At 31.0% G+C, this 16,240-nt stretch overlaps 1 protein-coding gene across 3 annotated transcripts in view; it reads right to left on the reverse strand.

Moving 5' to 3' along the window:
- Positions 1-15,775, reverse strand: part of tlx2 (T cell leukemia homeobox 2) — a 54,994-nt gene extending 39,219 nt beyond the window's left edge. The window contains exon 1 of one of the 3 annotated variants that reach the window (XM_061892137.1): positions 14,937-15,770. In XM_061892137.1, the coding sequence (XP_061748121.1) occupies positions 14,937-15,402 (466 nt within the window). In that variant the 5' untranslated portion in view covers positions 15,403-15,770. Of the gene's footprint in view, positions 1-14,936 lie in introns of all 3 variants that reach the window. The other 2 variants (XM_061892138.1, XM_061892136.1) reach the window with 2 other exon arrangements.
- Positions 15,776-16,240: the final 465 nt, after the last annotated feature.

The following is a 16,240-nucleotide window of genomic DNA, read 5'->3' on the forward strand; positions in this document are numbered from 1 at the left end:
GCATGTTCTCCCCGTGAAGGCGTGGGTTCCCTCCGGGTACTCCGGCTTCCTCCCACTTCCAAAGACATGCACCTGGGGATAGGTTGATTGGCAACACTAAATTGGCCCTAGTGTGTAAATGTGAGTGTGAATGTTGTCTGTCTATCTGTGTTGGCCCTGCGATGAGGTGGCGACTTGTCTAGGGTGTACCCCGCCTTCCGCCCGATTGTAGCTGAGATAGGCGCCAGCGCCCCCGAGACCCCAAAAAGGGAACAAGCGGTAGAAAATGGATGGATGGACATTTATAAATATATATATATATATATATATATATATATATATATATATATATATGTATATACTGTATATATATATGTATATATCTATATATATACTATATATATGTATATATATATATGTACATACATATACATATGTAAATATATATACATATATACACACATATACAGTATATGTATATATATGTATGTGTGTGTGTGTGTTGTGGCCCTCAATAAAAAACAGTGTGACAGTCCTGATTTAGAGTATATAAATATGTAGTGTAAAAAAAAACATTTGTCTTTTGCTTCAACTTTCTATGACAAATATTTTCTTCGCTTAATGCTGACCAATCAGATGCTTGTTTCCACTAAGCACTTATCTCCTGCATCATGAAATATCCATGACTGCTGTCTATTTTGTCAGCCGTGGGTAAACAGCAGATCAATACTAGTAAGGAGATCGTTATGGATCCTCACTATGAAGCTCAGCTCTAGAATATCAAACGGCGTTCTTTGTTTCATTTTTAAAAAGGCCATCATAAACATCTGCTGCTTTTTTTGTTGGTGTTGTTTTGGTCCCCGCAGGAGAGCGCTGGCATTCCCCGGCAAATAGTTTGTGATTTGAAGATGAATTGCTGCAATTTGTACGCGGCATCAAATGAACGCGGCGGAAATGACAAGCACATAATTGCGCGGCTGCCTGGGATGATTATTACTAATCTGCTTTTTTCATAAGAACATCATCAGCTTTCAGCGTCTATAATTGTGAACATTGTAATCCTATCTGCTCGCATTTCTTTGGGGACTTCATTTCCTTCATTGCTTTTTATTTTTTTATTTTTTTTAATATAATAGGACGCTTTATTGTCATCAAACATGAGAGCGTGATAAAAGTAGACGTTAACACACAATATAAAGAAGAAAAAAAGAGTTAAAAATAAGACATGAATACTAGGGGGGTCCAAAAAATATATTTTTCAATGAATCACGATTACACAAAAAAATCAAAATCCAATTCGTTTTTCTAATTTTGAACTTCCCTTGTTGCCCCTTTTTCAATTTGACTTCATTGACTGTTTGGATATAATTGTAGTCAACAAAAGTAGTTTTCTTTTACGTAATCCAAACATTTATCAGAGCTGTTTGTGTCCTGGTCAATTACTTTTCTTTTTTGAGTTCATAGATATGCAGCATTCACTTATGTGACCCAATGCAAACAACCTTCCTTAGTCATAGTGCAATTTTTTTTTTTTTTTTTAAATCCAACCACCTCAAAATGTCAACACACATGGTCACTGACGGACAGAAACTGAATTTGGTGGACATAAAATACGTCCAATCACTATCAATCTAAATACGTCCAATCACCATCAATCTAAATTCGATTACAATTTTCTAATAGGTCCTGTCCAGACCTGTATTTCTCTTGTTGCCTTATTTGTATTTGACTTTATTTAATGGTCGGGTAGAATTTTTTTTCAACAAAACCAGTAATCTAAACATGTATCCAAGCTGTTTTATGGAGGACTGTAGTTAATCATAGAACTGGCCCCCAATGTTGTTAAAAAAAAAAGTATTGTTTTTGAATGGAGAATCGGTTTGAATCGAAACGTTACCCCCAAGAATCGAATCGGATTGAATATTGTGGTACCCAAAGATTCACAGCCCTAATAGATACCAGTACATACATCAGTGCGTCGGTAAAAAACTGATTAACAAGGGGTGTCCAAACTACGGACCGCAATGTCTTCTATTCAGCCTGCGAGATATCATGAGTTTTGGATAAAGTCTAACATATTTGGTGTTGCAATTTAGTTGCAATTTAGGAGTCAACGTGAGTTTTTTTTTTGTTAATGACAATTATTGAGTTCATAAATATGCAGCATTCACTTATGCAATGCAAACAACCTTCCTTAGTCATGGTGTAAAAAAATTTTTTTAAAAATCCAACCAACTCAAAATGTCAACAGACACTGAACTTTCTGGACATTATAAAATACGTCCAATCACAATAAGACATTCAATCTGAATTTGATAACATTTTTCTAATCTGTCCCTTCCAGACTTGTATTTCTATTGTTGCCTTAATTGTATTTGACTTCATTACATGTTTGGGTAGAATTTTATTAAACAAAACCAGTTTTCTTTTAGGTAATCTAAACATGTGTCCAAGCTGTTTTATGGAGGAATGCAGTTAATCATAGGACTGGCACACAATGTTGTTAAAAAAAAGTATTGATTTTGAATTGAGAATCGGTTTGAATCAATAACTACAGTAGTTGTTTTCACAGTACATTACTGTAAATGGAAAATCGCTACCACTGTTATTTTTATGGTAAAATCCAGGCGACTTAGCGGACAGTTTATTTTTTAATCGTAAAATTACCAGTCGTCTTTTTTACAGTGCATTACTGTAAATTGAGAAGCGGTATCACTGTTTTTTGTACAGTAAAATTCAGGCGACTTAATGCCAGTTTTTTATTTTTACCGTAAAATATACGGCCGCTAAAAAATAGAACAAACGGTACCACTTTTATTTTTACAGTAGAATTCTGGTGACCAAGCTGCTAGTTAGTTTGTTTTTTACCGTAAAATCTATAGTTGTCATTTTACTGTAAATTTAAAAAACAATACCAATGTTATTTTCAAAATAAAATTCTGGCGACTTAGCTGCCAGTTTTTTTTTTTAATCTGTTGCATGACAGTAAATAGAAAAATGCTATCTGTTTTATTTTGAAGGCAGGACTGCTGACCAAACTGACTGTTAAATCTGCAGGCGTCAATGTTATAGTGGTTTACTTTAAAAAAAAAAAAAAAAAAAAAAAAAAAAAATATATATATATATATATATATATATATATATATATATTTATATATATATATATATATATATATATATATATATATATATATATATATATATATATATATATATATATATATATATATATGTATATGTAGGGGGCGGCATAGCTCGGCTGGTAGAGTGGCCGTGCCAGCAACCTGAGGGTTGCAGGTTCGATTCCCGCTTGTGCCATCCTAGTTACTGCCGTTGTGTCCTTGGGCAAGACACTTAACCCACCTGCTCCCAGTGCCACCCACACTGGTTTAAATGTAACTTAAATATTGGGTGTTACTATGTAAAGCGCTTTGAGTCACTTGAGAAAAGTGCTATATAAATATAATTCACTTCACTATATATATATATATTAGTGCATCGTTGTAAAAGGATAAAAGATACCACAATTTTAATCTTTGCAGTAAAATTCAACGGACTTAGGTGCCAGTAAAATACAAGACCAGAAAACCATACCCATTTTATTTTTAAAGTTAGAATTCTGGCAACTTTTTTTTTAACCATACTATACATTTGTCGTTTTTTACAGTACATTATTGTAAATTAATAAAACAATTCCACTGTTATTTTTATAGTAAAATTCAAGCAACATGGTGCCATTTTTTTTAACCGTGAAATATACAACCATTTTTACAGAGCATGACTACAAATAATGTCATCTAAGCATTTATCAGAGCTGTTTGTCTATTTTATGGAATAATGCAGTTAATCATAGAACTGGTGTCCAATGTTGTTAAAAAAAAAAAAGTATTGACTTTGAATTGAAATGTTACCCCCAAGAATCGAATCGGATTGAATCATGTGGCGCCCAGAGATTCACAGCCCTAATAAATACTAGTACATACATAAGTGCATCAGTAAAAAACAGAGTAAGCCAGCGGTGTCCAAACTACGGACCGCGACGTCCTCTATTTGGCCTGCGAGATATCATGAGTCTTGGATAAAATCATTTCGTCGCTATCTCGGAGTCAATGTGAGTTTTTCCCGGTCAATGACTATTATTGAGTTCATAGACGTGCAACATTTACTTATATGACCCAATGCAAACAACCTTCCTTAGTCATAGTACAACATTTTTTTTTAAGTCCAACCAACTCAAAATATCAACAGACATGGTCACTGACTGACAGACACTGAACTTGGTGGACATAATAAAATACGTCCAATCACCGTAAAAAATTCAATCTAAATTTCATTTAATTTTTCTACTCTCTCCTGTCCAGACTTGTACTTCTCTTGTTGCCTTATTTGTATTTGACTTTATTGAATGTTTGGGTAGAATTTTATTTAACAAAACCAATATTTTTTTTTTTACCTGAAAAACGTTTTTAAACTTACTAATTGTTTTTTTTACTTGAAGAAAATTGTTTTTATACTTGCTAATTGTTTTTTTACATGAAAAAAATAGTTTTTATACTTGCTAATCGTTTTTTTACTTGAAGAAACATGTTTTTATGCTTGCGAATTATTTTTTTACTTGCAGAAAATAGTTTTTATACTTACTAATCGTTTATTTACTTGAAGAAAATTGTTTTTACAATTACACTTTTTATTTTTAAATTGAAAAAAAATGTTTTTGTACTTGCAAATGTTTTTTTAATTGAAGAGAATTGTTTTTACAATTGCAAATTGTTTTTTATTATTATTAAAGATTAGTGTTTTTATGCTTGCATATGGTTATTTTACTTGCAAAAATGTTTTTTTACTTGGAGAAATTGTTTTTCTAATTTCAAATCCATCCATCCATCCATCTTCTTCTGCTTATCTGAGGTTGTGTCGCGGGGGCAACAGCCTAAGCAGGGAAACCCAGACTTCCCTCTCCCCAGCCACTTCGTCGGTTTCTTTTAATTGAAGAAACATGTTTTTATGCTTGCGTATCATTTTTTTAATTGAAGAAAAACTGTTTTTACAACTGTACTTTTTTGTTGAAGAAAGGTGTTTTTTGCTTAGAATTAAAATCGTTTTTTTTTTTTTAACTGGCTGAAAATAGTTTTCTTTTTTTTAAATTGTGTTTTTCTGCCTGCAAATGGTTATTTTACAGGCCAAAAAAAAAATGATTTTTACTTTGAGGAATTGTTTTTATGATTGCAAAACGTTTTCTTTTAATTGAAGAAACATGTTTTTATACTTGTGAATATTTTTTTTTAATTGAAGAAACTTGTTTTGACATTTGTACTTGTTTTTAAATTGAACAATGTTTTTGTGCTTGCAAATTGTTTTTTATGTGAAAAAATTGTTTTTACAATTGTATTTTTTTTTATTTTTTTTATTGAAGAAAGGGGTTTTCTGCTTGCAAATGAAAATTGTTTTTTAACAGGCTGAAAATAGTTAGTTTTTTTTAAATCGTGTTTTCATGCTTGAAAATTATTGTTTTACTAGAAAAAAAAATGTTTTTTTACTTGGAGACATTGTTTTTATACTTGCGAATCATTTTTTTAATTTAAATTTTTCTTTTTTTTTACAATTGCACTTATTTTTGAAAAACAGTGTTTTTGTACTTGCAAATTTTTTTTTATGTGAAGAATTTTTTTTTACAATTGCAAATCTTTTTTTATTGAAGAAAATGTTTTCTGCTTGCGAATGAAAAGCGTTTTTTTAACTGGCTAAAAACTGTTTTTTTTTTATCATGTTTTTATGCCGGCATTGTTTTACTCGTTAAAAAGTGTTTTTTACTTGGAGAAATTGTTTTTATACTTGTTTTTATACTATCTTTTTTTTAATTGAAGAAAATTGTTTTTACAATCGCATTTTTTTGTAGAACAGTTTTTTTTGTACTTGCAAATCGTTTCTTATGTGAAGAAAATTGTTTTTACAATTGCAAATCTTTTTTTTAATTGAAGAAAAGTGTTTTTTGCTTGCGAATGAAAATCGTTTTTTTTTTAACGGGATGAAAATAGTTTGTGTTTTTTTTATCCTGTTTTTATGCTTTATGCTTTACATGCAACAAATGTTTTTTATTTGGAGAAATTGTTTTTATACTTGGGAATTGTTTTTTTGAATTGAAGAAAATTGTTTTTACAATTGCACTTTTTTTTATTGCAGAACAGTTTTTTGTACTTACAAATCGTTTTTTTTATGTGAAGAAAATTGTTTTTACAATTGAAAATCTTTTTTTTTTATTGAAGAAAGGTGTTCTTTTGCTTTATAGTTGCGAATAATTTTTTTATTGAAGAAAATTATTTTTACAATTGCACTTTTTTTAATCGTAGAACTGTTTTTGAACTGTTTTTTTATTCCTGTAAATCGTTTTTTTTGTGAAGAAAATTGTTTTTTACAATTGCAAATCTTTTTTTTATTCAAGAAAGGTTTTTTTGCTCATGTATAAAAATGTTTTTATTTTTTTAACCGGCTGAAAATAGTTAGGTTTTTTTTCAATTGTGTTTTTATGCTCGCAAATGGTTATTTTACTGGCAAAAAAAAATGTTTTTTACTTGGAGAAATCGTTGTTATACTTGCAAATATATATTTTTTTTAATTGAAGAGAATTGTTTTTTACAATTGCACAATGTTGTATTGTAAAACAGTGTTTTTGTATTTGCAAATCGTTTTTTTATGTGAAGAAAATTGTTTTTACAATTGCAAATCTTTTTTTATTGAAGAATGTTTTTTTTGCTTGCATATGAAAATGTTTTTATTTTTACTGGCTGAAAATACTTAGGGTTTTTTATTGTGTTTTTATTATTTGCAAATGGTTATTTTACTGGCAAAAAATGTTTTTAACTTGGAGAAATTGTTTGATACCTGCGAATCATTTTTTTTAATTGAAGAAAATTGTTTTTACAATTGCACTTTTTTATTGTAGAACAGTAGAACAGTGTTTTCTATGTGAAGAAATTAGTTTTTTCGCTTGCAAATGAGAATAGTTTTTTTTTAACTGGCTAAAAATTGTTTGGGTTTTTTAAATTGTGTTTTTATGCTTGCAAATAGTTATTTTACTAGCAAAACATATTTTTTTTACTTGGATAATTTTTTAATACTTGCGAATTTCTTTTTTTTAATAAAAAAATGATATTTAAAAATTGCCAACCGTTTTTTTTGAATTGAATAAATGTGTTTTTATGATTGTTAATGAAAATGTTTTGTTGTTGTTGTTGTTTTTACTTGCGAATCATTGGGTGTGATTAAAAACAGTGATTTCCCTCCATATTTAACACCCTTCGTATTCCTGCAAAACATAAGCTGAATCCATAAAGCTGAGCACTCGTTCCTCTAAACGCAAAATAAACGATCTCTTAAATGTTGATCCAATCAGCAAACGTCCAATTCAAAGAAGACGCCGCTTCAAATATCGTCCTATAAAAAAGACGATATAAAAAGAAAGGAGGATTTAGCATACGAGGAGAGCAAATGTCACCTCGGAGAATAAGTGTGGCTGCAATAAAATCACGCGTGCTTCATAACACTCTGCGTGACAGGGCCGCTCTCCCCCACTGCGGATATTACCTTTTAGCCAATCTAATAAATACACCCGTGAAGGATTCTAAAGGGGATATTGAAATAGAACATGAACATACATTTATTTCTTACAACCTTGTAACGTCGTGGGTTTATTGTCGAGCCATTGTCTTATTATTTGGGACATATTGGACTCGCGATGAACGTGGAATAAAACACGCACGCACATAAATGTGTTCATGATGTCAACGATGACATAGCATGCAAAGTATAAGTTAATGTTGTACTTTATTATGCGTGAGTGACGTTTCATTGAAAAATATATATTTGCAAGCGAATTTTTCAAATAGATTTATCGTTTAATATGGGTTCTCTTTTTAATTGTATTTATTTATTAATATTTTTATATGAACATATGAATATTGAGAAAATATTTTACAATAGGTAATTAATTAAATAATTATTAGCAGGTTTGTATTTTATGCATATACTGTAGCAATTATTTTTCATTTGCTTTATGATTAGGATATTGTTTAAAGACGTGCAATAAACTACAAAATGTGTGACGGAAGTATAAATAAATATATACACATTATAATACACATACATTAAATCAAACTGTATATTGTACATCATCTGTGTGTTTATGTACTGTACACACACACACACACACACACACACACACACACACACACACACACACACACACACACACACACACACACACACGATAGGCTCCAGCACCCCCCTTGACCCCAAAGGGAATGAGCGGTAAAAAAAATGGATGGTTATTTATATATATATATATATATATATATATATATATACATATATATGTGTGTGTGTGTGGGAAAAATCACAAGACTACTTCATCGCTACAGAACTGTTTCATGAAGGGTTCCCTCAATCGTCAGGAGAAAAAAAAATAAAAAATCTCCTGACAATTGAGGAAACCCCTCATGAAACAGTTCTGTAGAGATGAAGTAGTCTTGTGATTTTTCCTACACATACACTATTCTCTGGATAATCCAATTAAGACATCCTGACGATTGAGGGAACCCTTCATGAAACAGTTCTGTAGAGATGAAGTAGTCTTGTGATTTTTCCCACGCACACACACATATATATATATATATATATATATATATACACACACACACACACACACACACACACACACATTATAGGCTCCAGCGCCCCCGCGACCCCAAAGGGACAAGCGGTAGGAAAATGGACGGATGGACATTGCCTCTTAATTATTCATCTAATATAGCAGCACACACACACACACACATACATATTGCGCTCTACCGCGATATCGAGCACTATTCTCTGGATAATCCAATTAAGACATATATATAGACACACACACACACACACACACACGCACACACACACACGCACACGATAGCCTCCGGCACCCCCCGCGACCCCGAAAGGGACAAGCGGTAGGAATAAAATGGATGGATGGATGGACATTGCCTCTTAATTATTCATCCAATATAGCAGCACTCACTATTCAATATTTCATGAGGGGGGGGGGGGGGGGGGTAATGTATGATCTTCATTTTCATCTTCATAAACGTGAAGTCACGTGACACGCATACGTCATTCTAATGAAAGTCCGACTTAAAAAAAATAAATAAATAAATGACCATATTTTCTTTGCAAAAATAATAAAGTTGTGTTTTTATATTTCTTAAAAAAACAAAAAAAACAAACATAAGAGTGTTTGGTGCTGCTTACAAATGTTACGTAATATTGTCATGAAAGTATTCATCACATGCAGAAAGTACTTTTGCAGTAATATTTCATGTGAACATTTTACCCAATTAACATTTCCGTAGGTAATAATTATGTTTTTTTTTTCCCGATGTTACATTTATTAGCATTCCCTTCTTGTTTTCATAATAAACCGGTGCTTAAAATCATTTTTGGAGGCATCTTCATCGAAAAGACATGTAATCAAAATATATAAAAATGTACAAAAATGGTATCATAAAAAAACATAAAATCACGTTAAAATAATGATGTGTAAACATTCAAATGATTAAATGCTTCTGCAATTAATGATGTTTTAATTCTTTTCCTGCAAGTGAAATAGTCTTGTGATGCATATTTACAGTATTTCTTATAAACTAACTCCAAATGTATTAAATAAATACAACCCAAAAATGCAACAAAAGCCATTTATTTGCCTTTAAAAAAAAACAAAACCGTTTTAAATATGTTAATGTGAAGTAAAATGTAGTTACTTAATGTTCCTTTTCAATACGTTTATTTGCCTTACATTGCACTTAATTGTTGTTTTCATTCTTGTAAGGTGCTTTATATGCAAGTCAATGTTTATTGTTTTTAAAATTAAGCTATAATGTTTTTCAATATGTGTACAATTAAATATTTGTAAGGATTTTTCATGCAAGTAAACATGTTTTCATGACTTGTTTACGTTTGTATCACATTGCAGGCATTTTTTTTCAAGCTTCTATTGCATTTCAATTTTATTTGTACCTTTTTTCTATACGCATCACAATGTTGTTGTTTTATTATTGTTACATATATGCATCCCAGTACAGGAAAATGTCCTTTATTTAAAATAATTGCAATTTTTTATGTGCACATCCAAAAAATGCTGGGTTATTTTGATAACCCAATTTATGAGTTGTTAATCTTGAATTAAATGTTGGAGTTATTTGTATGAATAGCAATCCATCTTTTGGCTTAAAAGGGTATTTTAACATTTAATTTCTGGATTTTCAAAACTATGAACTATTTTTGGGTTGTTTTTCAACGACTAACGCAAGCTTCTTTTTTTTTTTTTTAATAATATATATATATTTTTTTCCTAAGAGGAATTTAATTGTGGATTAATCTCATTATTTACAATCACCCAACATTGAGATTGCATAACTCAACTTTCGGGTTAAATTTTTCAACCCAATATTTTAATTCGGAATAACCCAACATTTAGTTATCTTATAAACGTTTTAGTTAAAATTTGGTTTAAGAAAATAACCCAAAATGTTGAGTTAAATTAACTCAAATAAGGGGTTGGTCCTTTTCTGAATCAGCAGTTGGGTTCAAATTGGGTTATTTTTAACCCCACATTTTTTTTGGTGTGTGCATATCGCTTTAAAGGTCAATTTTGTTTTTTTTAAGTATGAAATTTTATAAGCAGGTAAATGTAGTTTTTTATTTTTTTTATGTGCCGCACATTTAACATGTATACATTTTCTCCACTATATTGCAGTTCAATGTTTTTTTATACGTAAGGTTTTTATATGCATATTTTTTTATCTATGTTTTTTAAAATATATTTTAACGTATGCATCACAATATATATATATATATATATATATATATATATATATATATATATATATATATATATATATATATATATATATATATATATTTACGTTTTTATGCGTTACATTGCAGAGGAATGCAATAATCTTTTTAAATGCATCACAATGCAGGAAAAGGTTTTATGTGTCCATTCCATTGCAGATCAATTTCGTTTTTGGATTGATTTTGTTTTACGTTTTTTTAAAGCATCGCATCTAGGTCAATGGGTTTGAATATATTTTTTAAAGATTTTATATGAATCACAATGCAAAAAAAAAAAAAAAGTTGAGGTGCATTTCATATGCGTCACATTGCAGGTACTTTTTGCTTTTCAACACATTTTCTACAGTATATTGCAGTTCAATGTTGTTTTTATCCATCTTTTATTTTTTTTTATTTTTTTATTTTTAGGTTTGCATCGCAATGTTTTGTATTTTTTTTTGACATTTTTGTGCGTTACATTGCAGAGGAAGGCATTGAGCTTTTTTAAAAACTACTCCACAATGCAGGAAAACGCTTTATTATTTAGTTTTTGGAATTATTTATTTGTTAACGTCTTTTAAGCATCACATTTAGGTCAATGTATTTAAAGACATATTTTAAAGATTTTATATGCATCACAATGAAAAAAAAATTAAAGTGTATTTTATATGCGTCACATTGCTTTTTAACATGTATACATTTTCTTCACTATATGCATCTTCATTTCATTTTTTACTGCTTGTCCCATTCAGGGTCGCGGGAGGTGGGGTGGTTGGGGGCGGGGTGTGCTGCATCATATTGCAGTTAAATTAGTTTTTTATTATTTGTATCACAATGCATGTTCCATATATATATTTTTTTTACATTCTTACGTTTGCATCACAATGTTTTTACCTTTGTATATCCCATCCATCCATCCATTGCCTACCGCTTATTCCCTTTGGGGTATGCCACTTATATATTACCATTTTATATTCATCACAATGCAAAATAAACAAACACAACAACAAAAGTTGAGGTGTATTTTGTATGCGTCACATTGCAGGTAAATGTAGTTATTTTTTAATATTTTATGTTTTTATGTGCATTACATTGCATTTTAACATGTATACATTTTCTACAGTACATTGCAGTTCAATGTTGTTTTTATTGCATGTAAGGTTTTTATATGCATTTTTTTTAATCCATCCATCCATCGTTTTTTTTATTTTTACATTTTTACGTTTACATCCCAATGTTTTTCTTTTTTACGTTTTTATGCATTAGAATAGAATAGAATAGAATAGAATAGAATAGAAAGTACTTTATTGATACCTGGGGGAAATTCGGCAATACATTACATTGCTGAGGAAAGCAATAATATTTTAAATGCATCACAATAAAGGACAAGGTTTTATTATTTATTTTTTGGATTTTTCTGTACGTTTTTTAAGCATCATATTTAGGTCAATGTATTTAAATATATATTTCAAATATTTGATATGAATCACAATGCAAAACATTTTTAAGTAAATTTTATATGCGTCACATTGCAGATACTTTTAGCGTTTAACACATTTTTGACACTACATGCATCATATTGCAGTTCAATGTTGTTTTTATTATATGTAAGGTTTTTATTTGCATTTTTTAAATCTATCTTTTTTTATACATGTTTACATTTGCATCACTGTGTTTTTCATTTTTTTCAAAGTTTTATTACACTTTTTAAATGCTTTGCAATGCAGGAATACGTTTAACAGTTTTATTTATTTATTTATTTATAAAAAATGTAAACTTTTTTTAAGCATCACATTTAGGTCAATGTATTTAAATATATATTTTAAAGATTTGATATGCATCACAATGCAAAACATTTTTAAGTAAATTTTATATGCGTCACATTTCAGATACTATTAGCGTTTTAACACATTTTCGACACTATACATCATATTGCAGTTCAATGTTGTTTTTATTATATGTGAGGTTTTTATATGCATTTTTTTAATCTATCTTTTTTTTTTATACATTTCAACGTTTGCAAAATGTTGAGTTAAAATAACTCAAATAAGGGGTTGGTCCTTTTCTGAATCAGCAATTGGGTTAAAATAGGTTTATTTTTAACCCAAAATTTTTTAGTGTGTGTGCATCACTTTGCGGGTCGATTTTGTATTTTTAAATATGACATTTTATAAGCAGGTAAATGTCTTTTTTAAATATTTGACGTTTTTTAAGCATCACATTACTTTACCCACCTGCTCCCAGTGCCACCCACACTGGTTTAAATGTAACTGAAATATTGGGTATTACTATGTAAAGCGCTTTGAGTCACTAAAGAAAAAGTGCTATATAAAATATAATTTACTTCACAATGCAAAACATTTTTAAGTCAATTTTATATGCGTCACATTTCAGATACTTTTAGCGTTTTAACACATTTTCGACACTATATGCATCACTTTGCAGTTTAACGTTGTTTTCATTATACCTAAGGTTTTTATATGCATTTTTTTAATCTACTTTTTTTTATACATTTTAACAATTGTGTCACAATGTTTTTCATTTTTTTAACGTTTTTTTACGCTTTTTAAATGCATCGCAATGCAGGAAAGGGTTTTATGGCTTGAGTGAGTTTTTTGATTTTTTTTTTTTTTTACGTTTCGCATTTAGGTCAATGTATTTAAATATATACTTTAAATATTTGATATGCATCACAATGCAAAACATTTTTTAAGTCAATTTTATATGCATCACATTACAGATACTATTAGCGTTTTAACACATTTTCGACACTGTACATCATATCGCAGTTCAACGTTGTTTTTATTATATGTAAGGTTCTTATATGCATTTTTTAAATCTGTCTTTTTTATTACATTTGCATCACTATGTTTCTCATTTTTAAACGTTTTTACGCTTTTTAAATGCATTGCAATGCAGGAAAAGGTTTAATAGTTTTATTTTTTTACTTTTTTTAAGCATCACATTTAGGTCAATGTATTTAAATATATACTTTCAAGATTTGATATGCATCACAATGCAAAACATTTTTTAAGTCAATTTTATATGCATCACATTACAGGTACTATTAGCGTTTTAACACATTTTCGACACTATATGCATCACATTGCAGTTCAATGTTGTTTTTATTATATGTAAGGTTCTTATATGCATTTTTTAAATCTGTCTTTTTTATTACATTTGCATCACTATGTTTTTAATTTCTTAACGTTTTTTACGCTTTTTAAATGCATCGCAATGCAGGAAAAGGTTTAATAGTTTTATTTTTTTACTTTTTTTAAGCATCACATTTAGGTCAATGTATTAAAAGATATATTTTTAAGATTTTATATGCATCACAATGCAAAACATTTTTAAGTCAATTTTATATGCGTCACATTTCAGATACTTTTAGCGTTTTAACACATTTTCGACACTATATGCATCACATTGCAGTTCAATGTTGTTTTTATTATATGTAAGGTTCTTATATGCATTTTTTAAATCTGTCTTTTTTATTACATTTGCATCACTATGTTTTTAATTTCTTAACGTTTTTTACGCTTTTTAAATGCATCGCAATGCAGGAAAAGGTTTAATAGTTTTATTGTTTTACTTTTTTTAAGCATCACATTTAGGTCAATGTATTAAAAGATATATTTTTAAGATTTTATATGCATCACAATGCAAAACATTTTTAAGTCAATTTTATATGCGTCACATTTCAGATACTTTTAGCGTTTTAACACATTTTCGACACTATATGCATCACATTGCAGTTCAATGTTGTTTTTATTATATGTAAGGTTCTTATATGCATTTTTTAAATCTGTCTTTTTTATTACATTTGCATCACTATGTTTTTCATTTCTTAACGTTTTTTACGCTTTTTAAATGCATCGCAATGCAGGAAAAGGTTTAATAGTTTTATTGTTTTACTTTTTTTAAGCATCACATTTAGGTCAATGTATTAAAAGATATATTTTTAAGATTCTATATGCATCACAATGCAAAAAAAAAAAAGTTGAGGTGTATTTTATGTGCGTCACATTGTAGGAAAATGCGTAATTAAATATGCATTATTATTTTTATTATTATTTTTTCCTGCTATTTACCTGTTAGTCTGTCCTTGGCGAACCTCCTGCTGCTCTCCATCCAGGGGAAGGTGAAATTGCCGTTGCCCATGGGCCCCATGCCGGGCAACGGGTGCGCGGATGTCTGCGCGGCGGCTGCGGCGGCCGAGGCGGGCGCCGGCGGGGGCGGCATGGGCCTGTGCGCCGGCACCCGGATGACCCCGCCGGCCCCCGCCGAGTTGACGTTGACGTTCATGTTCATGCTGACGTTCATGTTCATGTTGACGTTGTAGGAGCCCGGCAGGCCCATGGAGCAGGCCGGGTTGTAGACGCCGTTGTAGCCGTTGCCGTAGACGTTGGAGGCGGCCAGGGAGTAGTCCGCCTCCCCGGTCCTGTTGGGGAGCAAGCAGCCGCTGGACTGGTCCGAGCTGTTGAGGATCTGGTCGATCCCGAAGCTGATGGGTTCGTGGTGCGTCTGGTTCACCTCCTCGATGCCGGTGTGCTCCATAATGATTCGATTCTTCTGCTACTAATAATGACCAAAATGTTCTCTTCAAACTATTTCACGCATGTCCAGTGCGTCTCAGGTCCGACATCGTGCCTTCATGGCCGGGTCTCTAGGAGACGGCATATTCCATTTTGAACGCTTTACTGATCCGAATCCCAGCAGCTCCCGCCGAGAGCCCGCATGGGTCCTGAATGGATGCTGCAGAACCAGGACCAGGACCAGGACCAGGACCAGAGACCAGCCAGCCCCGGAAAAGCAAACCATGACCCGGTGCGCATAAGTTAGGACTTTTGTTTATTACAAGCCAGCTAGGAAACTTGTGTTGCGTTCAAGTGCAGGTGAGAAGAAACCCTCCTCCTCCTCGTCCTCATCCTCCTCTTCTTCATCCTGCTGCACGTCTCTTAAAGACACAGCGCCTCTTTTCTGCCTCACCGTGCAACAAAAATAGCATCAACCAATTTTAAGCGTCAAAACACCTTTTTCCCCCCTATCCACACAAAATGTTATTATTGAAGTTTGACACGTGATATGATCAATTATGTTGTTTTATTTATTATCTGGTGACATCACACACCCTAAACCACCAACCTTTTTGAAACCAAGAGCTACTTATTGGGTACTGATTAATGCGAAGGGCTACCAGTTTGATACACAATTAAATAAATTGCCAGAAATAGCCAATTTGCTCAATTTACCCTGAATATATAGATGTATAAAATCATTTTTAAGGTTGAATTTTTTTCTCTAAAATTGTCCGTCTGAAAGTTATAAGAAGCAAAGTAAAAAAACAAATGAATTTATTTAAACAAGTGAAGAACAAGTCTTTTAAAATATTTTC

The sequence above is a fragment of the Nerophis ophidion genome, linkage group LG29, assembly GCF_033978795.1.
Source record: "Nerophis ophidion isolate RoL-2023_Sa linkage group LG29, RoL_Noph_v1.0, whole genome shotgun sequence".
Lineage (NCBI taxonomy): Eukaryota > Metazoa > Chordata > Actinopteri > Syngnathiformes > Syngnathidae > Nerophis > Nerophis ophidion.